At 38.0% G+C, this 27,640-nt stretch overlaps 1 protein-coding gene across 1 annotated transcript in view; it reads left to right on the top strand.

Annotated features, from left to right (window-relative positions):
- Positions 1 to 27,640, top strand: part of LOC131047703 (exocyst complex component SEC3A) — a 160,303-nt gene that overhangs the window by 33,960 nt on the left and 98,703 nt on the right. Inside the window, exons 3-5 of the mRNA XM_057981502.2 lie at positions 19,257 to 19,337; positions 19,501 to 19,568; positions 19,675 to 19,777. Of these exons, the coding sequence (XP_057837485.2) occupies positions 19,257 to 19,337; positions 19,501 to 19,568; positions 19,675 to 19,777 (252 nt within the window). The remainder of the gene's footprint in view (positions 1 to 19,256; positions 19,338 to 19,500; positions 19,569 to 19,674; positions 19,778 to 27,640) is intronic.

Here is a 27,640-nt window from a genome sequence, read left to right as displayed (position 1 = left end):
TTGGTTTTAAATGCAAGAGTATAGACAGCGGTGGTACTATTTTTCAGCCATATAAGTTAAATTGAACAATACTTACAAGCATCGAAGATTATAATAAACCGATACTTATAATCTTAAAACTATTTGCAGCATAATAACATTTAGTCTAGCCGATAATTGTTAAAATTAATCGGCAGTATTAAGTAGAGCAGTCAAATAATTGGTGGTCAATATAAAATCATCGATGAAGTGTTGACCAATATAGAATCATTGATGATTAAATTAATCATATTTACTTCAATGAATTATTTCCTTTTACATAAGGACAAGATCAACGGATGTGTCTCCTCACGAAGAGGTAAAGATGAAGGCATATAAAGATACATTGAAAATCGATTTTTCTGTGTGGTGATGGTAAGACAATACATCAATTAATATATGCACCAAATCAAAAGCTGTGTGATATGTGTGCAGTGTGGAGTACATGATTAATACTGAAAGAAGAATAGCATGTACGTGTGGTGTGGAGATCAAAATAAAAGAATATAATTCTGGAATTATAATTCAGAGATAAGTACAGACAAGGTTTATAAAGAAAAGACAAATCTTTCTGAGAAGGAGAATGTTTGTGTGCAGCCCTGCTGTGATCATCATTTGAGCAGTATTATTGTTCATCCTGGAGAAAAGATTGTGATCTGATTGATGCTACAGTTCTTCAACATTTCCAGCAGATCTGTGAATTAATTTTGTATTGTCAGATTTTGAGCAGAAGTTGGTGCTTCTTAAGTGTGAAGTTGGTGCTTCAATTGGGTGAAGTTGATGCTTTGTCCTTCTGAGTAGGTGCTCACTAAATCAGTTGGGGAGTTGGTGCTTCTTGTGGGTTAGTGCTTACAAATCAGTTTAGGGAGTTGGTGTTTCCTGTGGGTTGGTGCTCACAAATAAAACAAGGGGTTGGTGCCTCTACAAGTATTGTAATAGAAGAATTATATAAAAGCATTATTTTGCAGTGGTTTTCTCCCGCAAGGGTTTCCACGTATATATCTTGTGTTCTATTTGTGTTCATCAGATAGATTACATATTAATATTGGTATGCAATGAATGTGATAATGAGATAAGTTATATACTTATGGTTGAAGCTGAAAAAGGTTTAAATTGGTGAAAATTGTTGTTACACTGATTCACCACCGCCCCCCCCCCCCCCAGTATAACCGTGTGCTCTTCAGACTCTAATAGGAGGACATACAGAAGATATGTAAGACAGTTCTGAATCATTTGAAGGAAGAAGAAAAATGAGAAGACTTCAAGAAAGCATCTATAACTATAGATAACAAGTAATAAATGTGGATTTCGGGCAGCAATAAAAGACAACAATTATGTTCTCATAGGAGTTTATTATTATGTTGTGTTGTGGAGCAGATTATAAAGGTAGGAATACCACGTGGAGGGGGGTCTTGGATCTGACAGATATCAGAATTAAAATAACGAGACTTCAATAGAATTTTAGATTTATTAGTATTGGAATAAGCTTGCCAAAGTGTTTTGGGGCCCACACAATGATTATTCAAGATTTCCATAATAAAAGAATTCTCAAACAGTGTCTGCAGCAATTAGAAAGGTTTGGAGATTCCACAATTATTTTGTGTTTTTAGCAGCAGCTCCACTAAACAGGATGGGACCCACTTGGAAGGCTTAAAAATATTGGAGAAAGGCAGAGAAATATGTGTGAGTAAAATAAAAGAATATAATATTTAGAGGATGGATATTCCACAAATATAATATCATATAAAAGGAAAGTTTCTGTGGTGACAATAAAAATAGAATTATATTAAGGATCAATGAGCACATATATGAAAAAGTCTTAAGCAGATCTATGAATACTTGGTGAAGCAGAATATGAAGGATTCATAGACTGATTTGGTAGTTAAGATTGAAACATATTTATGAAGAGTTATAGGAGACTTTGAGCTGACCAAATAGCAGATTTATAATTTCAACCACAATAGAATAAACAAATGAAGATGATTTATGGTCAAATGATAGCAGGTTGAAAGGGAGAACTATTGTAATAGAATATTAAAATATGTTAATTTTAGTATTAATGCTCATTCAGTGTATATTCTATTTTAGAAAGATCGTCTTCGATCTTCTCAGCAGTTTCTTTTAGAAACTTGCTATTCTTGTAAATAGCTTGTATTATTTATGAGCGTTTTGCTCATTCTGTTTAATCAATCAATTCTTTGAAATCCATTGCGTGTTTTCGCACTGTATTATGGTATCAGAGCAGGATTAAATTTTTTTGGAGCAATCTTATAATTCTAAATTTGTTTAGTGAAGATTGCTTTCAAAATTTTTCTGAGTATTTTCCTATGGGTGTCTAAAAACGCGTTTTTTTTCACGTTTTTTCACACCCTCGTCTCCTGTGTTCGTGGTTGCAGTATTTGGCGTTCGTGGTTGCAGTATTTGGTTTCCGTGGCTTTCTGTTCTGGGGGTTTAGGCGCGCGTTTTTTTCCAAAAATCACGTGTGTATCTTCGGCTCCCCGAGTCACGCAATTTTCTGTGTTTTTTTTTAGCGCCGTTTTGCCAGCTCGCGACAGGAGGAGGCATCTGTATTTTTCAGCGGCCGTTCTCTGTGTCTTTGTGTGCCGCACATACTTCTTTCCCTGCGCGACGCAAATTTCCGACATCAAATTTTCTCCGGGCCAAGGTTTCTTCAGTCACCTGCCACTTGTCACTGCGCCCACGGATTCTGCATTTTTCGACTGAGGTGTTTACCTCCATTTTTTTATCGAAAATATTTTTTTCTTACAGATTCTTGGTGGGTTTTTCGAAACCTAATCTGGGTTGTTGTTCAATTTTTCTGGGTGCCTCGATTTTCGTGCCTCGATTTTCAAGCCCGCGAATCCAGATTCTGACAGGAGAATCCTTCTGGGTTTTTTGCACGCTTTTCTGGGTTGTCCTTGGATTTTTCTGGGTCAGCCAGGAATTTTTCTTGGGAACCGTGCAAATGGCTTCTCTCACCAATCTGATGCTCGAAGGCAGTCAACGCTTTAATGGTCATAACTACAACATCTGGAAGCAGCGTATGTTGACCATTTTTGAATATAGGCGTCTTGACCAGCTTGTTTTGGGCAAAGAACTCAGTCCTGGTACACCTGGTGCAGATCAAGATAAGTTTGATGAACGCAATCGGGAGGCAGTCATGCTTCTCAAACTCTCAGTAACTGATGATCAGTTACCGCAGATTCCTTCCGGCAAGACAGCTTCTGACATCTGGAAGCATCTGAAGGAATTGCATGAGACATCCGACAAGAGCCGAGCATTCTTTCTGAAGAATCAGTTGTTCTCCATTATGATGGACGAACGTATGTCCTTACAGGAGCACCTCACGAGGATTAAGGACATTCGAGATCAACTCGAAGCTATTGGTCGGACTATGGAGGAAGAAGACATGGTTGTAATCACTTTGAAAAGTCTTCCGAAATCGTATGAGCACTTCATTGAAACTCTCAATATTACTTCCACTAATGTTGATTTGAAGTTTTCAGAACTGTGCACCAAACTTCTACAGCAGGATCGTTGGAAACAGCAATTTGGTAGTAGTACTACATCAGCCTCCTCGGAAAATGCCTTCACAGCTCAATCCTTTCAGAAGGATAAAGGCAAATTTCAGTCCTCTCAGTCTTCTCAGCAGAAAAGCTCTTCTCAGACCCAGGATGGAGCTAAGAAGAAAAATATGCAGTGCAATTACTGTCACAAGTACGGCCATATGAAGAAAGATTGCCGTCAGAGGCTCGCTTCTGAACAAAAGAAGCAGGGAGGGTCACACCAGAAGGCGCATGTTGCGGAACATTCCGAGCAGAAGGAGTCTGCCTTTTATGCCTTTATGGCTAAAAGGTCTTCAGATCATGCCAGGTCTTCTGCTTGGTACATAGATTCTGGTGCATCACGTCACTTTTCTCATCGGCGTGACTGGTTTACAGACTTCTCACCTTTCAGTGATTCCGTTGTATTTGGCGGAGGTGAGGAGTATACAGTTGTTGGCAGAGGCACTGTTCAGATACAGTCTGGTGGCAGGACTCTTCTTTTTCTGAATGTGTATTATGTTCCTGGAATGGAACTTAATTTGCTCTCTGTCAGCCAGATTATGAGGAATTCTCCTCAACTAGATGTGGTGTTCAGTGCTCACAAGTGCTCCATCATTGATCGGGAGACTCGTCTTACTGTTGCTGTTGGTCTCGAGGATCATGGCCTATATAGGCTCCTTGACACTGGTGATTCTCCTGAAGTGGCTCTGGCAGCTCGTGTTTCTCCTCTTAGCACTTTGTGGCATCAGAGATACGGACATCTCAACATTCAGTATCTCTCTCAGCTGTCTCGGGAGGGACTTGTTTCAGGGTTACCTGATATTCAGACTCAGCATCTTGGAGTATGCGGCGCCTGTCAAGCTGGCAAACAGCATCGGACTTCATTCCCACATGGAAAGTCTTGGCGCGCATCTAAGGTACTTCAATTACTTCATGCTGATATTTGTGGTCCTATGAATACATCTTCTGTTACTGGTTGCAAATATTTTTTGCTTATTGTAGATGATTTTAGTAGAAAGATGTGGGTGTACTTTCTTAAACATAAATCAGATGTATTTAGTATCTTTCAGAAGTTTAAGTCCTTTGTTGAAAAAGAGTCTGGACAAAGTATCATTACTCTTAGGACAGATAACGGGGGGGAATTTTGTTCTTCTGCATTCTCCAACTTCTGTGATACCCATGGCATCAAACGCCAGTTGACTACACCCTACACTCCTCAGCAAAACAGTGTTGTTGAGCGTCGCAATCGTACGGTTGTTGAGATGGCTCGTTCTATGTTACAACACAGGAGTGTTCCGAATAAGTATTGGGCTGAAGCAGTATTTACTGCTGTCTACCTTCTTAACCGTTCTCCTACTCAGGCTGTTAAGGGGAAGACTCCAGAAGAGGTTTGGTCTGGTCGGAAGCCTCAGATCAGCCACCTGAAGGTTTTTGGCTCTGTTGCCTATGTTTGGATTCCAGATGCTAAGCGCTCCAAGTTGGATTCCAAAAGTCAGAAACTCATGATGACAGGATACAGTGATCACCATAAGGCCTACAGACTGATAGATATAGACACTGAACGTCTTATCTTCAGTCGTGATGTTGTATTTGATGAAGACAGAGGATTCTTTCAGTCCCCTTCTTCTGAGCAGAATTCTGAGGATCAGCCTCACCGTGTTCTTATCCCATTAGGTTCGCCTGATGGGAGGGATGATGCAGAATCTATTTTCGATGATGCACTACCTGAGTTCCCTCCGGAGAATAATCCTCCTCTTGCTGCTCCTGTTCCTGATCCTGAGCCTCTTCCAGCTCCTCCAGATGTTAGCACTTCTACTCTCCGGCCTAAATGGTGGGCCAAGACTATTGGTGATCTTAGGGATACTGAGCTCATTGAGGGTAGAACCTCCCGTAATAAGAGCAAACAGCAGCATACAGTCAATTTTGCTCTCATGGCTAACATACACAGTGTTTTTGAACCTCAGACATATTCAGAGGCTAAAGGTATACCTGAGTGGGAACAGGCTATGGAAGCTGAGTTCCAGAGTCTTCAGAAGAATCACACTTGGGCCCTTTCTGATCTTCCTTCAGGGAAGAAGCCCATTAGCTGCAAATGGGTGTACAAAGTAAAATACAAAGCTGATGGAACCCTAGACAAGTATAAGGCTCGTCTTGTTGCTCGTGGGTTCTCACAGAAAGAAGGCATTGACTACGAGGAGACTTTTGCTCCTACAGCCAAAATGAGTACCATATGGCTCGTTCTTGCCTTAGCAGCCCAGTTCAGTTGGAAAGTCCATCAAATGGACGTAAAGAGTGCCTTTTTGAATGGTGACTTACAGGAAGAAGTCTACATGACGCAACCCCCAGGATTCAAGGTTGCTGGTCAAGAACAGAAGGTCTGTAGACTAGTCAAAGCACTCTATGGTCTGAAACAAGCTCCTCGGGCTTGGTACATGAAAATTGATAAGTACCTGACAGATCATGGCTTTCAGCGGAGTCCATCTGATGCAAACCTGTATATCAAGCATACTAGTAATGATATTCTGTTTGTAGTTGTCTATGTGGATGACTTAATCATTACTGGCAGTTCAGCACATTTGATCACTGGGATCAAACAGGATTTGTGCCGCACTTTTGATATGACAGATTTGGGACTTCTACATTACTGCTTAGGAGTTGAAGTTTGGCAGACTGAGACCAGTATCTTTCTCTCTCAGTCCAAGTATGCCAGAAGTCTTGTGGACAGGTTCAGAATGCAGGATTGCAAACCTGCCTCTACTCCTATGGAACCCGGGCTCAAACTTTCAGCTCAGTCATCCTCACCAGTTGTGGATGAATCTCTGTTCAGGCAACTAGTGGGCAGTCTCATCTATCTTACTGCTACTAGACCTGACATCAGTTTTGCAGTGAGCTACATTTCACGCTTCATGACAGCTCCCAAGGCTGATCATTGGTTAGCAGCGAAGCGTGTGCTGCGTTATGTGAGTGGCACTTCTGATTATGGACTTCTGTACACTCGGAGTTCTGATCCTATACTCAGTGGTTACACAGATTCTGACTGGGCAGGTTCGGTTGATGACCGTAAGTCTACAGCAGGGTATGTGTTTAGTTTGGGATCTGGTGCTGTCACATGGACTAGTAAGAAGCAGCAGGCAGTGGCTCTCTCCTCGACGGAAGCAGAGTATCGGGGAGCAGTTAAGGCATCTTGTGAGGCTGTTTGGCTTCGGCGAATGCTTGCGGATATGCATGTCTCCCAGGCAGGTCCTACTCCCTTGTTCTGTGATAATCAGGGAGTGCTCAAACTCGCCAAGAATCCAGTCTTCCATGAAAGAACCAAGCATGTGGAAACACATTGTCACTATATTCGACAGCTGGTTGAAGACGGATCCATCCAGTTGCTGTATGTTCCTACCTCGGAGCAGCCAGCAGACATATTCACCAAGCCCCTTGGTCCTGATAAATTTGTAAAATTCAGGGGGTCTATAGGTGTAGTTAATAGATTGAGCATTAAGGGAGGGTAATAGAATATTAAAATATGTTAATTTTAGTATTAATGCTCATTCAGTGTATATTCTATTTTAGAAAGATCGTCTTCGATCTTCTCAGCAGTTTCTTTTAGAAACTTGCTATTCTTGTAAATAGCTTGTATTATTTATGAGCGTTTTGCTCATTCTGTTTAATCAATCAATTCTTTGAAATCCATTGCGTGTTTTCGCACTGTATTATATTGCACATGTTATGAAGAATCTAATTTATTATGGTTCCAATTTGGAGGTTCAGTTGAGCAGAAGCAATGTATAACATTAAGGCATATATCTCAAGTACACAAATCAGAGAAAGTTATCAAGATAAGTCCTATCCTTGAACCATTCTTAAAACTTTAAGTTAAATATCATAATAAAATAAAATGTCTTCAGTTTGGATAATTTTTGTATTACAGTTCTCACCTTAAGTTGTAATTGTTGTTTCAGGATTAAATTAAGGAAATGTCCAAATGGGGACATTACAGGCCAACCCAGTGTTTGAGATTATTTAAGGGGTATGATTAGGCAGTGATTCCAAAAAGGGAAGAAAAAGATAATTAAATAATACAGAAGGGCGGCGATTAGTTATGAAGGGTTGTATCCCTTGCAAAGGAAATATGCTTAATGAAAGGGTGTGACTTCTCTCCTTTGAAGATATAAGAATACGGGCAAATCAATTGGAAAGACTTCGAAGGAAGGATCAATGGAATGCTATTGGAATAAGCATCTGATCTGAAATAAGGATTGGAATGTTAAAGGAGGAAGTTCTGATCTAATATATATAAGACAGTTATGATCTGCAAAAAGGGAATAAAAGAAAATAAGCAGTTGATAATCAGAAAATGAGCAGATAAGAAATTCTGTAATCTGAGTTTGAATTCAGGAATGTTATCCATAAGGGATCATCGAATGGAAAGAAACATTTGAACTATAATCAGAAAATCAGATATGACTTGAATAATAAGTAATTGGCATCAAGGGAATTGGATCAGATCAGTTTTGGATATAAGCAATCCGAATTGCAAGATATAGCAAGCTTGTGTTCTAGCAAGTCTTGTGGTATGCAAGGTGTAGCAAGTATTGTGGTATGCAAGTATTGTGGTTGTTTAACATATAATCTCTTATGTATTTTATAGTTAATAATTTGAAATGCTAATCAATCTAGTTTTTTAATGTATTTATTAAAGTTACTTATTATCCTACAAACAATCATGTAGAGGTTATCAAGGAAATACAAGTAGGGAGGGCATTGACAGGTCCCCCTTCTAATTAGGACACCCCATGTTGAATGGACCTGTTCTCGCCACTTGTGGGCCAAGGGGTGTTGTATCACGCCCTTGGGCTTAGTTGTAGTGAATGTTTTAGGCACCCTATTGTGCTTTCCTGTCCGATCTCTACAATCGTTGGGCTTAGTTGCGGCGAATGTTCCGGGCACCCTGTTGTGATTTCCTCTCCAGTCTCTACAATCGTTGGTTGTAGAAGTGGACTAAAGAATGGAAGCAATCATATATAGGTTAATAAGGAGACACGAGTAGGGAGGGCAGAGATAGGTTCCCCTTCTAAGTCGGCCACCCCATATTGGATGGACATGTTCTTGCTTCTTGTGGGCCAAGGGGTGTTGTATCACGTCCTTGGGCTTAGTTGTGGCGAATGTTCTAGACACCCTATCATGCTCTTCTCTTCAACCCCTACTATGGTTGATTATTAGAAATGAACCTATAGATTTAAGTATGTGATATTAATTGTTTATTTACTTTAGAAAGTTCAATAGATATTATATGATTTAATTATAGAATACTATTTGTTAAAGAAATTATGTTGTGGAATTGTTACTTTGGGCAAAATCATGTATATCCCAGTAAGGTGACATTACAGAATACAATGAATACAATGAATGTTTATAAAAGCATAAAGATAAAAACCTAGATCTAAACCTAGGTGAGGATTAAATTAGAGCTTGACAAGTGTATTCATCTTATGTAACGAGACAACATGACCTAAAATTAGCTCAACCTAATAATAGAAAAGCACTCCTTAGTTTAGCTTAAGTTTTTCCGAAGTAATAGGAGGCTTAAGTAATTGATGATTGACTAATTAATAAAGTGATTATCTAGTTACTCCAACAAGCCCCTTAAGATCGACTTGGCAAGAAGCTAAAAACCTAATGATGAATGCATAAATGGATGCATGGATGGATCCTGACTATAAGGCTTGGTGAGGTACCCATGTAAAAACAAATTCAATCTCTCATAATTGGAGAAAATGAGAACTGTGTGGGAAAAACACTCCTTTGCAATTCGAGAAAATGAAATAACTGCACTAAGGAAAGAAGGATAGGAGGACTCGATGTGATCCCTAAAGGATTGCTTCTATCACACAAGTAGAATAGGTGGCTCCCCACAGGAAAGAGAAAATGAGGATATGAATCCCCCTAATAAAGAGGTAGGTTCTATGCTAATGATGAATGCCTAAACATAGAACATGTTTTACTGCCTGCAAACAACATTTCTTTTAGTAATAAATAGATCCATTGGTGATTGGTGAGGTACCCATGTAAAAACAAACTCAATCTCTCATAATTGGAGAAAATGAAATAACTGAACTAAGTAAAGAAGGATAGGAGGACCTGATGTGATCCCTCAAGGATTGCTTCTATCACACAAGTAGAATAGGTGGCTCCCCATAGGAAAGAGAAAATGAGGATATGAATCTCCCCAATAAAGAGGTAGGTTCTATGCTAATGATGAATGCCTAAAGATAGAACACGTTTTACTGCCTGCAAACAACATTTCTTTTATTAATAAATAGGTCCATTGGTGATTGGTGAGGTACCCATGTAAAAACAAATTTAATCTCTCATAATTGGAGAAAATGAGAACTGTGTGAGAAAAACACTCCTTTGCAAAAGCGAGAAAAAGAAATAACTGCACTAAGGAAAGAAGGATAGGAGGACTTGATGTGATCCCTAAAGGATTGCTTCTATCACACAAGTAGAATAGGTGGCTTCCCATAGGAAAGAGAAAATGAGGATATGAATCCCCCCGATAAAGAGGTAGGTTCTATGCTAATGATGAATGTCTAAAGATAGAACACGTTTTACTACCTGCAAACAACATTTCTTTTAGTAATAAATAGATCCATTGGTGATTGGAGAAGGCATTCGCATAAACTAGAAGAATTAGGAATCCAAATCCAAATAATGTGTGCCTTTGAAAATTGCACAAATGTCCACATGTTGAAATGAGATGATGCCAATCTAGAAACCTGTGAAGACTGATATACAATGTGAGGCTCCACAAGCAAAGATGATATATGTCTACAAGATATTAATCCCAAGTAGCTATGTTTGGAAGAAGATGGATATCTTGTTGCATTGAATAAATGGGAGCCAAAGATGTGGCCATACCAAGTTGATTAGGAAAAACAAAAGATAGAGATTGGGTCTAAATATGAGGAGTAGGAATTAGGAGACAAGCCTTTGATCCATTGGAACATGCAAGACTTGTAATATAATTGAGCTCCTCTAAAGTATTCATTATAGGTTATGCAATCTGCATTTACAAGGGCAATGAGACAATCTGTAGTAGTATCCTCCAAGAATGGAGAGATATGAGGGTCTCCATGGATTTCCCAAGGTCAAGTCCAAAGTGTGTGGGGACAATCAATGTTCGATATATCACACATAGTGTCACGATCAACACTAGAACAGATCAACTCTACAAAATGGTCAATGATTTTTACCCCAAGATGATCTACCCTTTGGTGTAGTTGGTTCAAGTACAAGTCTATACAAATAAGGCAAAAGATCTAGCTACTTGAGATGTGTCGAGATGTCCTTTCACCAAGACTCATAATTACCCTTTTCTAGGATGACAACAGTAGGATGAACAAAAAAACCCATGAAACTTCCTCAAAAAGAGAAAAAAAAGGTAGATTAAATGAAGTCATCTCATACAAATAGATCCTTTCCAAGTGCCAAATAAAGTAATTGATAAGAATGTTAAATCACAAAAAACTGAATAAAATGTACGTGGGCCATATTTTGGTAAAGTGCATTAATAGATTTGAAGAGCTTTGAATCACTATTCCAACGTTGCAAGAATTGCAAAAATTGGATAACTTGGCAAAAAGTTGTGATCTCAGAAGCAAAAAATGATGATTTGATTTTGATTGAGAATAAAATGAACTAGCAACAAAATTTGAGAATGAGAATTGCATCATTGGAAAGTGTTTAGAACTAGCTTTTTGATGATATCATGTTTGCTTGATTTTGACTCCCAATGCTCAAGTTATGCCAAAAAGAAAAAAAGGGTTGCTTTAGGGCACATGGGGGTTAGGAGGGGGGCCAAGGGGCATCTGTACAATGCTGGTGTTAGCATTGTCAATGAATATTCTAGGGATTATTCCTTGGTGTGAAAAAAGGTCGATTGCCCTGTTGGGATCTTTTGTGGAATCAAAATATTCCAATTACTCGGATCAGTCAAAAAGTTGTTGGTTTTTTAATCGAATAAAACCATTTGTCAAAAAGTTGTTGGTCAAAAAGGCTATCACTGTTGTCGACGTGTTGTTGGCTTCTTAATTTTTTGATTTTGTTTGATTCGCTTTTCTTTTTCATTCCATTTTCTATCTTTGTATTGTTAGATGTATCATCCATAAGTTACACGCTTTCATTGGTTTTTCACCAAGATTTTAGCTTCAAGAAAATTACACATTGGCGAAAATACCTCATAGTCCTCCATTTGCCAGTGGAATAGTCCATTTAGGGAACTTGTCTCATCTTCAAAACAAGCTTCTAGCTCGAGCACCCCTTCATCATTTGGTTCCATGCCTTTCCTTCCTTCATCTATACTCGACTCTTCGTTAGACTTTGATTTAGAGGATGCCAACTCCTTGCTCACTGCCCAATTTCTCAAGTTGATGATGTACTTCCTCACTTCACTCTTGATCGAGAGTGTGTTTAGCTTCCAATTATGATTCGCCTTTGAAGTAATCAACCATCCCCTCCCGAGAAGTGCATTGTATGCCTTCTTCTGCAACAGGATGACTACAAAATCCAAGAAAAATGCCATCAATGTTCCCAACGGCTTGATGTCGTGCTAGTCGACACCTACGAAGTGGAAAGTCAGCGACTAGAGTGTTGGTCTTCCAAGGCATTTCCATGTATCTTCAGGTAGTATGTTTACTCCCGAGCCTCCATCGGTGATGGTGTTTGTCAACTGCTTCCCCAGTCATTTCCATCTTGATGACAACCAACTTCCTCTCGATGCTCATCATCAGCAACATTGGATCACTGGCCTCATTCCCTTCACTTGGTGGTTTTCTTGTTAGTTCCTTGTGTGGTTTACATTGTTTTTTTTTAACTGTGTTGTCATTGAGCATGTTGGAAATTGCCACTTTGAGTTGCGGCATAGTTTGAAGAAGGTCTGTCACCTTGATGGGTATGGTTGCTTGTAGCACCTGTTGAACTATGTTATTCTTGCCTCCTGCAATGACGTACTTGTAGTTCCATTGGAAGTTATTCGTTCCTTTGCCAACATTTGTTCTACTTCTGCTCTGGCTTTTCAGAGTTGTTCCTTCTGTACACGGGTTCGAGTACACTGCCTTCTTCATCCATGCTCTTGTGATTCCCAAAACTACCTCATCTTGTTTCGCCACGTCCAACATATTAATACCCTTTTGCTTTGGGCTATCGGTGTCTTCATGATTCCAGGTCCACACCATTTGCACAATAATTGTATGTTGTCTTTCTTATTCTGGCAGTCTTTCGCAAAGTGTCCCTGTTCACTGCATTGTCAGCATTGTATGATAGGACGTCCTTTGGAGTCGTATTGTATTTGATTTCACCCTCATTGATTTCCATAACCGCTTGGTGATAGTCCGTGATACATTATGTGGCATACTTCTAGTCTTCAAATTATATGGGCACTCCTTTATTGAATGACCCATCACTTGGCAAATCTCACAAAACATCTTTTTAGGACGACTAGCTCTTGTTTACCCCTCAATTTTGCACTCAGTACACAATAGTTCATTTCTTTCTTTATTAGTTCCTTTCCCGACCTTCAATTATTTCATTATTCTCAACATATCCCATCGAAGGGCTTGAACCGTTTTGGATTCTTCATCGCTGTTACCTTCGGTGCTCTCATCATTGTCGGTCTTCCTCTTCCTTCAGGAAGATGTTTTGTTTTCACTCTCATTGTAAGCATCGACATACGAGGACAAAGGCACTACTTTCATCTTCTTGCACAGCGAGGGGATCAATCCCTTGATGAACCACCTCTTTTTCAACCCATCAGTTGGCTAGTTCTCCATCTTACTTAGCAACTCCTTGAGCCTACGATTGTATGTTTGTACGCTCTCATGCTTCCCTTGTTTGGTATTGTAGATGTCAGGACAATTTCATTGTTGTCCTTTAGGAGTTTAAAGTCCTCTTGGAGTGCTTTCTTCAGGCTATCCCATGATTTTGTGTGTTTCTCTTTTAGTTCTAAGAACCAGTTAATGGCTATTCCCCATAATGTTGTAGGAAATGCCCTCAACCAGTATCCTTTATCTAAATGACCATTTGCCAACCAAATAGTTTCGCATGTCTTGCAGTGTTGCGTAGGATCCTCTAACCCATTCTTTGTGAACATCGATAGTTTCTACTGATCCACATTCGGACTTGTTGGAGGAGTCACCATCTTTCTCACTTGCTTACTCCCTTGTGTGTTGGACTTGGGCAGACTGTTCCGACCGCTACGTTCCAGTGCTTTTCATGCACTCTCGGCCACGCACATGTCCTCTACATGTCCACCTCCAGCGTCCCCCTCTAGCATCCCCAACACTTTGGGTACTTCCAGGCTCTGACTTGTCCATGTGCTTCCTCTGCATAGACAGCAAAATATGTTTTGAGTTTAGGATTTCCTTCTTCGTACTCCTCATTTGACGTTGACTGTATAGACAGATGGTCTAATTGTCCAACTGGATTTTCCTTAAATGTTTCTTGTAATCTTCTTCTTCGTTCTCTTTGTTCTACAATCCTTAAAGATCGCTTGGTCTTGAACACCCTGTGGCCTCTTCTCACCTTTATTGGGGTCTAAGGGCATGAATCACTCAAGGCTGACTTGACTTCTTTTAAGGCAACAACGCCAAATGTTTATTGCTATATCTGATAAATTAAATACAAGAAATAATAACTCAAATAACAATACATACTAGATACAGTAGCGAAACATTTCTTTATTCGCACATAAAATTATTACAAAGAAGAAGACTAGAGATGGTCGGCCAAGGATTACAATTGATCCATCAATATCCTCCTACCTTCCTTGGCGGTACATGATATATTTAAAGGTCCCGACGGTTACCAAGAGGAACACAACTGCATCTAACCGACACCTTAACTACTCAAGAGTGACAACAAACTTAATTTGGACAATTAATACCTTGCCGGATAACCAATATTATCAAACATAATAATAGGCATTTTATGCCGACTACAACTGGCCATTATTGCCTAATATACTTACTTGTTCCTAAATGGTGTGTGTTTTAAATATTTAGTGATGGTGATAGGGCCCACATCTTTAGTTATAGAGGAATTGCCATTTGTGATGTGTTCATGCATGGGCATACAAATTTTCCACCATTTTCAAAATTATTGTTCGTATTTGCATATTATAATTTTTGTCACTGTCCATACTCCATATCATTGTGCCCAACTGTCTTCTTGTCCGAGCACCCTTCCTCAACTTTATAAATCCTTTTGTGACCAACCTATGATAGGTAAACGATATGATTTCATATCTATAGGGCCTTCGTTCTTTCTAAAGTGTTGGAATCAATCTTCTTAGAAATGTCATTCTTGGAAGACATGATAATATAGTCTACATTTCTTTTATCACTGCCCTCATGAGATTAGGGTTCTTTTTGTTTGGTAGTAATAGCCAGTCCCCATCTTGGTCATGACAATGTCTGGATTAAATGAATGTCTTTTATATATTTTAATGCTACTAACAGAAAACTGTGCAGAATTGTTTGAATACATTTTCATAAACTCTGGTAATATCATGACTTTAGTCACCATTTGGTGCCTTTCCAACCCTTATGCATGTTATGGGACCTGCACTCAAAAGTTAAGAATAGTTAATGTCCCCATAATTCCTTGGTCCTCTGTCTCTCTGGAACTGTCTTTCCCATCTGTGCTTATCCTCCAATAGTGTGGTTTTATGTTTTCATAAACATATTGTTAAACACATAGTCCTTATTTGAGGTACGCTGGTCCTTGTGAATTACTTAAATGACTTCAATGCTTGTTTCTGGATTTTTAACATTGGTTTCACACCCTGCATGCAGTAGATCAATCTGAGGGTCATGGTTTCGCTGCTGTATTTATCTGTGCAGAGTTTGTTTTATTTCTTCTGTTTATGTTTTTTTCAAATTGTAATCTTCAGCCTTTTCATATCCATGCTGGTATCTATGAGACGCCATACTTACTTTTAAGTGATGCAGCTAATTTCAGTTGTGTCTTATGTGGTTCATTTCACAGGGAACTGAGTAGAAATCTTGTTTTTGAAATTTCATTTGTTAGAAGCATTCTTCTGTTGCTGAAAAACATGCCCAGTCCTATATCTGAGAGAGTGGGCTTATATGGTTGTCTAAATATTAAGTGGGACCAATAAACTTTTAGTTTCGAACTTAGTTTGCCAATTTAATGTTCATAGTAGGTCATTATACATGCAAAATGTAAATATTGACTTTTCTTTCAGGAGGATGTAGAAATAGTATAATATTTAAAAGTTGGGAATAAAGCAGAGTTTTATGTTACATGATAACCATATTATAGGAAACAAGTCACTTTGTGTTCTAGATCATGCTGGACCATAATTCAGTAACCCACTGTTTGCAATGTTTGATGTTGAGAATCCATGGTTGAAATGTAACCGCACCATTTTTATAGGAGCCAAAGTTTGATGTACTCTTCATTAAACTGAGTTTTAATTGGTGGCAATGTGTTATGCAAACAAATGGGTATATGTTTCACTCATACTAAGTTACTTGTGAGAGAATGTGGAAGTCTTATTGTCTGGAGGAGTTGTTTGTTTCAAAAGTTACTCATTTAAATGCTCTGCTGTATCAAGTTACACGTACATTTTATTTGTTCCTTGGTATGCTTTGCACAATTATCATTTTATTGATTCATTGCACATGCTCAAAGCATAGTGTGCAACTGTAAATGTTAATTGCAATGCTATGATTCATCAGTTAGAGGGTTGGGTTCTTATGATGCTTTTCCATGCATTAGTTAGTTAATGGTCTATGAACACTTGAATGCTATAGATCCCTTAGAAGATGATATCAAATAGTGACCTGGAGGCAATGGAAAACTGTGTCGTTGGCCACTCCATGCACTTGCGAGTTAAAAAATGATGACTTTGAAAGAAATCTGGCCAGAAGGGTCCAAATGGCATGTCATCTCCATCAGTAAAAACAGGAAATGAGACATTTAATAATCAATTTGCCGTAGGGTGAAGGAAACAAATGTGCACTTGGTTGTGTTTCTAACTTTATGCTATATTGGAATCTTTAATCATAGTGGTTCCCATAGTGATTTGGAATATCGTTCAGTATTCACAAATTTTGTTGGCTACATGAAATGGCAATGGAATTCTTTTGTAAAGATGTCTTGGGTAAATGATTTACACCTTTTCATATTTTACAAGTATGCCCCTATTTTTTCATTAGTTTAGGATTGAAGTAAAATTGTTTGTCACATATGTTATTTCTCAAGCTAGCAGATTCAGTACAACAATTGGTGGCTTGTTCTTTAAATCTCCTGTCACTGTTTTGTTTGACAATAGGGTTACAAGAATCACATCTTCCTTAGAAAGCCTTTAAAGTTTAAAGCCAACATTTCAGCCTGCACTCTGAGAGGCATAAACTCTTTATGGAACCCCTTAATTTTGACTTTGATTAGTAAAGCTGAATCCTTACTAAGCTTAGTGGGGAACGGTCCTCATGAAGAGTAGTTTTACATCTTGACCTCCACCGGAGATTAAAATCAGTCAACATGCCATAAGAAATATGCTATCCTGAATCATCCAAGTGTGTCCCGGAGGAAGGGGCCTCACCAAAAATGGGGGCACTGGACGAGTAATTAAATTCAGCTTGAAATTGTGCTTCGAAGGTTTTTTTGGAAGGTTGTCTCCAAAAGGCTGTAGCCACTATTTTCTGTCTCCTACAAGGATTGACATTGTTAGGTCTAGTCTTTATTGCTAAACCTTTGTGCTTGAAACATGTCCGTGGTTTCTAAATATACTGACACGAACTTTGCCATCGTGCTTTAGGATCACACATCCTCAACTCAATCATGGAGAAATTGTAGAATTGTGTCTGACTACTTTGTATAGATATTGGTAACAATGTCACATTGTTTGCAGAAGGTCAACGTATTACACAATTTGAAATTTTGTCCATAATGTCCTATCCCTAGTGGTTGCCTTCTAAAGAGACAACTTACAGGGATGATATTACATGGTTTTAGATAGGCTGATTTGTCTGATCTATTTAATTTTTATGCTCAGCTCAAATCAAACCATGTTTGCCATAATGTAGCTTAGGATTCCAAATTTCTTCCCAGAAATAAGCTTTTTCTGGCCTTCTCTTGCAAGAAAACAAAAACAAAGCTAAGAATCAAACTGACCTCTTCATAGTGCATCTCATTTCCTGTCATGTGACCATTGAGGAAAATTAGATACAACTTGCCAAGCAGTGCACACCCTCCTAAGTGGGACTGGCCTTTAAGCATACAGTCCTTTGCATTTCCAATTATGTCAACAGGAAATAGAAGAATTTAATTACTAGGCATAACTTAATTTAATTGATCTTAACCTTGATTCTTGAATTGTTGAGGGCACTATTCATTTCCTCAACAATTTTGCAGAAGCTGCTGAAACAGTGTTAAATGGGAAAAAAAGAGAGTGAGAGAGAGAGAACCAAATTTTTGAGTCAATGAACATCAATATAAAATGATGTTGGATGACGTTTACAGAAGCCTGCATGCCAACCACATCCCGAAAAGAAATTATTTGTTTGTACTTCTCACACAATACCACACTATATTAGACTATGGCAAATACACCTTTAGAACCATATCAAGAATTTTGAAGTTCTTAAACAATGAAATTAGAAATCCAAATTATTGCTGGTAGTGTTAACTGCTATATAACTTATATCATCAACTATGAATTTGAATCATAATATATTTATTGCTGTTATACTACAGTCATGCTGTCCATGCTGTCCATGCTGTCACTGTTGTCACGCTTAATTTAATTGCTGTTATAATCCTCTCATGATATTTACTGTTGTTGTTATAAATGTTGTCGTGTTATACTGCTTTTATATTGCTGTCATGACATATTTAACAATCTTTTTTTAATTGATATGAACTATATTTTTTCAAACATTATAAAAAATTGGCATTGTTTTTTCGTAGGGGACGCCTAGCCCTTGCCGGGACAGTCAAGGGATGTCTGAGATGTCCCCGATTGACTTGGGGATGGCTAGGCATCTCCTACATGTTTCCTGCTGCCCCTATTTTGGGGACATGTTCCAGAACGTTTCCTGAATTTCTCATATTGGTTGGGGGGGGGGTGCGGCTAGGGGATGTCCCCTAATGTCCGGCCATCCCTGGAAAGCCCTAGGGGATGGGCTTGGGGGTTTGAGGAGTGGGGATGCGTCTCTTTGTAACACAGAAAATGATGTATTTCTCATTGGCTGCGATCAGCCTCCATTCTAGTTGAACCAAAATAGAAGCTTTTAAAGCTAGGCGAGATCATTCAGCTCTCTATTGCTGATCAATGGGAGATGTTAGTTGATTTTTAAATGTTCTATAAGCTTTCTGTTTGGCCTCTAAAATTTGCTTTTCTTTGTAGGCATTTTGGATAGGCTGGCCTTGTATGATTCTTTTACTATGTTTACTTTGACCGACAAGTGAAAATGTATTTCTGAAATAAAAAAAAGGACAGAATCCATTTTATTATGAGTTTTCAAATGCAAGTTGATTATCTGTTTGCCTCACTGATTTGAATATACTTTTATTGAGATAGTTGTGTGAAACAGTTTGATAACTTTCTAATGAGTTCTCTTGAAATCATCTTACAGAATTATACTCATATATTGCTATTTTTGTGTTTCCGAGCTGCAGGCTGCAAAAGTTTATAAGTTAAGGCATCTTGTAAAAGTGGAGGTCATTCCAAGTGATGTTACTGGCTGTACATTTGTGTTGGTAACATTCTTCACTTATTGTATGCTTGATTCTTTGTGTAATATACTTTAGGTATAGATTATAAGAAATTTTGCTGATTCAAATTTCTCTCTTTGCATCAGTTTTCTTTTTGAAGCATGTTAACTGTACTTAACAAATACTCTTTCCTTGACATATTTTTCAGGGTTTTGATAACCTTAAAAGTCAGACTGTTTCCCCTCCTCAATGGACAATGCGTAACATCAATGACAGGTGATCTGTTTCTTCTCTCTGAATTTTCATTTTAGCATATGGTGTAAATTATAGCTGCATGGTTATCACCATGTACACATTTATTTATATATTCCTTCTTATGCAGGAACCGTTTACTTGTTTGTATTTTGAATATGTGCAAGGAGATAATTGGTCGCCCTCCAAAAGTAGTTGGCATGGATGTGGTTGAGATGGCTCTTTGGGCACAGGTATGCTTTGTACATAATCATCACACATAAAGCATCCCATTTTGCATTTCTTAATAGTTGTTGGTAGCCACAAAGAAAGCTTGATAGGAATTCATTATTTTCCCACTTATGGGTGTGCCATGTGCAAGTAAACATTTCAAACTTTCATCTCTGAAACGATGCTTGCTTCTAATTGTTGCTGGTGTCAGAAATTTCCCCTTTGCACAATCTCTAACGGCTACACAATGAAAATAGTAGTATTACCATTTAAAGAAGGTATTAATGTACCATAAGAATATTTCCACTTTGAAAAGGTATGTTTAGCTTTTGTTGAAAACTATTGAAAGCAAACTCTTAATTTTTTTATTAGTATTATCATTTATGTTTTGGTTCTCATGGTGTTTCAATAATTGGGAGCTTTAAATATTATTATGTTGAATGTTAATTTAAATTTTATATAAATGAATGTCATTTATATTTTAGTTAAAAATAATGTATACCTATTCTCATTTCTAATCTCTTTTTGGAAGTGCTTTTTCCATGATATATAGTCCTTATATGTTCCTATTTTTGCATTTCAAATGGTACAGTCTAAAAATGGTTGAAATGAATACCTACATTATTTTGTGGTGCAATCATATTTGAGAAGTGACTTGCCAAACTCATGAATTTGCTCAATTACTTGCAGCCGAGTAATACTTAAAAAGTTAAAACTCCTGGCCTTCCCAAAAACTTGCAGAACTCTCAAAAAATTGTAGGAAAAACTTACCCCTGGTCAAAAATGTCATTTTGCATTGTTTTAATTTTTTTGGCTGTTTTCTTTTGGGTCATTTTTTTGGTGCAAGGATGCAGGCAGATATAGAGTGCTTAGAAGGGCATTAAAACTCCAGATTTCAAGCATATTTTAGGTCAGGGAATATCTTATGTTGGAGTTGTCGTGGGTGGAAGTAAAGAGACCAAAGCAGTAAAAGAACCAGTGGCCGAAGGCCATGGGGTTAGGAACCTTTAGCAGACATTAATAATTTTTTAATTCTTTTTTAAATTTGTATATGTGCTTCGTGAATTTCATGCTAGGCTTACACATTTTTTGTGTTACTCAGAGATAAAAAAATAAGTTACAGGCTGTAGCAAAGATTGTTTTAATGCATGTATGAATGTGCTCGAGGTTGCAATTATGATAAGAAAAATCTTCTTCCATTATCAATATACACAAGCTTTGAACAAATAGGAAAAGGCCGCTAGACAGATGTATAGCCTAAAGACAATGATAGGCAAGTAGTTAAGAAGCCTTTTAGCAATGCAACACAGAGTTGAAACTATTTATATTTTTTAATATAGTTCTATACTATATGCTGCTAGGGGTTTTATATTATTTCCCTTTGGCTAGGGTTTATGACCTTGCTTTGAAATAGGGGATGATAGGCAGAAAGAAAGGAATGGTTGTCTACAACTATTGTGGTCAGGATGTGAGAGGAGGCATAAATCTCCTCAATCTTCATCTTGCACGGATACCTTGCTGAGATGATTTGGTATGTACACAAGTGAGTTAGGAGGTGGAGAATGAGGTGAAAACTCTGCTTGCAGCATATGACTAGAAGGAAGTAGAGAAAAATGGGATGGTAGAGGTAAATGCAGCCCCAAGTTTGTGTTCTACAGAGTCAAAAGGAGGCCTCCTTTTTCCATTGGAGCATAGACACAAAGATTTAATAGTGTGGGCAGTAGTAGTTCCAGATTTTTTGTTTTCCTTGTAACACAACCTTCATTGGAAGCTATTGTGTGAAATAATGAATTGCAGCATAAGGAAAAGTTGGTATGTGCCAATTTTTGGTGCTATAAAAATGTTTCTTTTAATGTTGCCACGATTCCTTATTGAGAGTAGTGGGTCACTGCATTGTCCATCGTAGGTAAGGGGTTCAAGGTCTTGAGCTGTCATAAGTTGAGTAGCCCATTATTGCAGGATGTCCAACACACAAAGCAGCTAGCAGAGGAACAAAAACTAATTTTGAGAAAGAAGAGCTGTAACAATTTATGTGATGGGTGGTTGGATGGAAGGAACATGACATGGTGCTTAGTTTGGAGCCTTCATAGTTCAGTTACGGTCAACGCACTACTCATAATTGGTCCTATATGACTGATGACAATGTCTATATTCTGAATTTCAGACCTGTACCAATCGATTTAGAGGCTCCACGTGTCCTCCAATAGCCTTCCAATTCATACAGAGCCATATATAGCAAATGCAATGCCCAGCTTGAATGAGCTCTCATATAAACTTAGCTCAGATTTCTATTGATACCAATTGCTTCCTATATATTCTGCTTTACAATTATCTCCAGTGACCTATTGTATTCTTCTGTATAGGTTAATACATCTTTCTTCCGCAAAATAAGAAATGAAGACCGATCTTTTAAATCATTCACCATAAACTGAAATAAATCCCATTTAATTACATGGTATGTTAACCTTAAACATCCTTGTTTTGCAGCGACTAACAATGACAAGAAATGCCTAATCTGAAATTAAAATGTCTAATCAAGCACCCAGCCATTAAAATGATTATAACCATAATTAAATTTCACAAGGAACATTCAGTGCCCAACAACAGTTGATTCACCTTGCAAACCATGAATAAATGCATTGAAAATATAATTTCGTTTTATCAAAATGGAAGGCCAACAACATTTTACATAGATGTTAAACTCTCAAAATTGAGAAATAAAATCATCAATACCTTCAAACTTTTGAAACAATTCTGAAATTTACATAGCACTGTAGCACACTACTGTAGCAATATAGTACACCGTAGCTTCTGTACAGAGCATTGTAGTGTTGACCATGCAGAGAGTTAAGCTCATGAAGAGAGTTCAGTTGACCATGCAAGATACTTCACAATCAGTGAAATACTAGCAGTATGAACATAAGAATTTCACCATTAATCATCCATAATAGCTTCCATCCATCTAACCAGCATGAAAATAAATCAGAAGTAGAGACCATCCAAAATGTTGAATCAACACATGAAGATCACCATATCTTCAATGAAATGAACATGCTTCTTGCAATAAAGTGTTGACAACAATCTCCCTTTTCTCCTACTCTACTCTAGCTCCTATCTAACGATTGACTTGCTATCGAACTAGTAACCTTTTCAAATGAGGAAGTGGAGCCTTATATAGTGCTCTCGTTACAATTGAATGCCTTAGATTGATTCACAATCAATGGCCAAGAGTAAAAGATGAAAACCCTAATTAGGGTTTGTTACACCCATTACATAGCATTTAATGCTTGACCAATGATAAAATTACATTAAATAGGACACATATCCTTTGAATTTCGACCAATAGATGATGAGGGTAGGTACATCAAACTTTGTGCCCACATGTGGTAGTTATTCGCCTCGTTGGATGAGTCAAGTGCATTGAATCTAGATGCGCCTTGAATTGGAATGATGTGTGAATGTGAGTTGGTGATGACTGGGCGCCACCTCAGCTACTTGCTCCTTGTAACTTATCACAAGTTGTAGGTGATTGAGGCATATCTCTCGATACTCATCATTTTCAAGTGCTTGCAGTGATGGTGGGAGATATTCCCAAATTGCATCATCTTTCTGACTTAATTGCCTTCACTTGAAGCCTCTGTCTTGGATTATTCTTTTGTTGTACTGGCGGTGAGGAAATTCAAGATAGTCATAATATTTCCTTCATTATCAATATGATGTCTTTGAATATCCTAACTCTCGATCTTGCACGATCGTTGCTGTCTTTTCATCTTTCATTCAATGCCATCCTTGAAGGTGTTGATTATTCATCATTGAAACATGGTTCCTCCACTTGTGTAATCTTTTGAAATCCTTCCCTTCGAGCAGCTTCCTTGATGAGGGTGTTTGCCTTGGAATCACTCTTGCTCTCGAGGCAAGGGTGTTTGCCTTGGAATCGCTCTTGCTCTCGAGGCTGCCATGCTCTACCTGTGAGAGTTGTCTAAGTTAGGGATGAGATGGTATACAAATTGAAATTCACCTACTAGGATAGCAAAAAGATCAAGATTTTGATAAATTACTTAAACCCTAGGTGGAATTCAAACCCTAGCCTGTCAAAAATGATTATCAAATTACAATGAATTTCAATTAAAGACATGAATAATCAAATGAAGGGCTTTGAAAAAAATATTTGAAAGGAAATTAATCTCTCCAAGTCCTTCAAATTCCTGATTTTTGACAATAACATCACCGAATAAAATCTGGTCCTGATGAAAAATGATTAAGAATGTCAAAAATCAGACCTGTAAGTGACTACCTTAAAAGGTGATGCTTAAATTCTCTCTCCCAAATTTGCAAAATTTGCTTCGATAATTGGTATGTTTAGCTGTGGCAGCTTGGGAATTTGCTAGTGCAAAGATGAAGTTCGCTGAATTTAGTCCTGGTTATAGGACCAAAATCGCTGTATTTGTCTTGCTGGATGATCAATTCGCACTCCACTTAGGATCAAATTTGTTGCTGTTGAAGGGAAATTCGTTGTTTAATATGCTTATGGAGATCACTGTGATTTGATAGCAAATTCGCTACCTTGTTGAATGAGGATCGCCAAGCTTTGATAATGGAAGATTACTGATCCCGATGCTGATGGAGTTCGCTGTGACTTGAAGAGGACACAAGTTCGCTGATCTGAGAAGGCAGATTTGCTGTTTGACGAAGACACCTGCTGAAGATGAAGAAGTTGAATCGATTGCAAATGATGGTTGATCAAATGCAAATGATGGTTGATCAAATGCAATGATCAACCCATCATTTATATCTCTTTGCAAGGATGTGTCTTTTGATGAACGAGGCTGACTTGCTTCACTTATTTAATTTCTTTTTTTAAATTTCATTTTTCAAGGCATAAGAAGGCCGACTGGCGTTATCCTTTAAAATTTTGAAATAAAATGTTCACCTCTAAGGGGGCCCTCACCTCACATTTAGTGCTTTAACTCATGCCATCTCCCTTGTCATGGATTCTAAAGGTCACCAACAATAACATAGGCAGGTTGGACTTTTTGACCCCTACTGGAAGTTTGTGGATTTCACTTCCAACTGGAAGTGATCGTGGATTTTGGATCAAACTGGAAATAAGCAAAGTGATCAGACCTTTTGCCTTCAACTGGAAGTTCGTGGATTTCACTTCCAACTGGAAGTCATCATGAAGGTCGTGAATTTCACCTCCAACTACAAGTGCTTATAGGCTGATCTGGCTTTTGATGAGGCACCGACAGTAAGCAAATGATGTTGTGGATTTAGAGTGCAACTAGCAGGGGTTGTGGATTTAGAGGTCCACTGGAAATGCTTGCATAAGGTGTTGTGATTTTTGTTTCCAACTGAAAGTAAACTCTTCTTTTCTTAAGCCCTTGCATCTCTTCATAATCTGATCACCTTCTTGCTTGATCCTAGAAATCATTCAACTGCCAATAGCATAAACATCATCTCCATGTCCTTGGGCGGGGATTTGGGTACTAACTGGAAGTCACATAAGGCTGGTTGTGGATTTAAGGTCCAACTGGAAATCACCATCCAGTAGGTCATGGATTTTGGGGGCAAGTGGAAATCAACGTTAGGCAGATTGGAGATTTTGAAGGTCACTGGAAGTGACTCCAAAGCATGAGTCTAACCTGCTCTTTTAGCATTTCAAGGACTTTCCACTATTTCTTAGCAACTTCAACAACCTAAGACAGCACTAACTTTCAAAACCTTAAGCATTTACCCCATCAAGCGCTGATTTCACCAAGTATAAGGTCCTATTCCTTCTGATCAGACTTTTGATAGGCAACTAGAAGTGCTTGAAGAGGCTGGTCGGACATTTCACAATCAACTGGAAGTGTTTGAAGAGGCAGGTCGGAGATTTTACCATCAATTGGAAGTGTTTGAAGTGACCAGATTTATTGCATTTTGCTGCTTCACTCACTTACTTCATCCATTTCAAGGGCTTTTCCTTCACTAACAAGGTTTATTCATCAATGTTTATGCCCTGACTACCCTCTCATCAAGCATTTAACTTCCTTTGATAGCTCTCCACTCTTAGACTCAACATTACTACCTCTAATCTTGAAAGTCGAATGGTGATGATCAAATGAAATGATCGTCACATATGACTCATCACCAAGGCATTGAAAGCTGAAAAATAATTGAATAATATTGAATAAATTAATTTTGAATATACAACGTATATAAAGGAATTGCAAGATGGCGTTCTAAAAAGAATGAACCGTTTAACTAAAGCTTCAACATGAAGCTAAAAAGCTAAAGTCTAAAAAGCAAACTATGCGTTTTCATAAAAGAAGAAATAGATGCACTTAAAAGACTAAACGAACTAAAAAGCTAAATGACAAACTAAATGACCATTAATAGAACAACTAAAAAGGTAACTGACTAAATTTTTTGTGGCAAAAAAATTACTAAAAAACCTAGATTAATTTTTTATGGAAATTTTTTTAAAAACCCGGAAATAATTTTTTTAAGAAAAAAAATTAATGAAAACCCTAATTTTTTTACAAAAAACCTAAAATTCCAGTCCATGGCAAAAACCCAGAAGACGAAATCTTGCCAAGAAAGCACGAAAGGGAGTAGATCGGGAGTAGAACACAAGGCGTCACAAAAAATATAGAGAAAAGACCTGTCGCGAAAAGAACTGAAAACCCACGAATAGCCCTAGCCCACAAGCGGAATAAATCGCGGAAAATTTGTGTGCAAAGGGTTGCAGGAAAATACATAGACAAAATCGTTTCGCCAAAAGAAAATTGCAGAAATCGCAAAAATATAATACTCGCGTTGCACAAGAGCAGAGACTTAATAAAAAAACCCTTTTTGTGTGCCCAAATCCGCGGAAACAAAACCCAGATCTTTGCCATGCACACGACCGCACTAGATAAAAAAAAGATTGCAGAGGTTGCGGTTGATAAAAAATAAATGGAAATCCAACGGGAACCCATCACGCGAGTTGCAGAGACCCTCCGTCACGTCGCTTGACCGAGGAAAATCGCGACCAGAGAAGTTGCAACCAAAAGACCGAAAAAGAGTCACGTTAAAAACCCACGACCTGCTTTACAAAAAATGCACCAAACCCTTGAAAATTTTCATAGGTCAAAAATCTCAACCTGCTTTGTGAATAACAGAATCGTGTCGAACTAAAGAAAAAACACGAAATACGTGCGCAGATTCGTGCTGCTGAAATAGAGATCATGTGTAGGCAGAAAACAAAGACTTAAAAACCGCAAAATCTCCAAAAAAAATCTGTGAAATCAGAAAACCTAGAAATCTCACTAACGGTTTTTTCATCAAAAAATTGATTAAATTTTTTTTGAAAAAATCCAGAAAGGTGAAAGATCCCAAATGGATCCTTTTGCTGTTGCTGCTATAAATTCTTAATTAAACATGCTATATTTTTGTAATTTTCTGGTGATCTTATAGAATAGACAGAAGTTGCAGAAAGGGATTGTTTCTTTTTGGGTTTTGATGTTATAAGTAAAGTAATTGATAAATAGCAACAACTGTGAAATAAAATAGTAAACAATGTTCACTTGTAAGAATACTTAAGCAATCTGAAAATACTGCAAATCATACCAGGCAAATAACCTAGTTTTGTATTCAGCAAGAATCCATACATTTGTTTGGAGCTGTTCTCAATCTGGATTGATGCCAGATGGAGGAATATTACTGGCAACGAACAAGGAAGACCAAATAAGCTGAATACAACTCTTCAAGCCAACATACAAACAAGGCGTGGTTGCAAAGGAGGCGTGGAAGCTGCTGCAAATCACGTGCCAGCTGATATAGACCAGCCACCTTGTTGAAACCCCCAATATGCACGCTGAATCTTCGGGACAAGAAGATTTGTCTTCTACCTCTGACAATCTCTG

Source organism: Cryptomeria japonica, chromosome 4 (genome assembly GCF_030272615.1).
Source record: "Cryptomeria japonica chromosome 4, Sugi_1.0, whole genome shotgun sequence".
Lineage (NCBI taxonomy): Eukaryota > Viridiplantae > Streptophyta > Pinopsida > Cupressales > Cupressaceae > Cryptomeria > Cryptomeria japonica.
The sequence above is the reverse complement of the archived record's forward strand: the minus strand, read 5'-3'. Positions and strand labels throughout refer to the sequence as shown.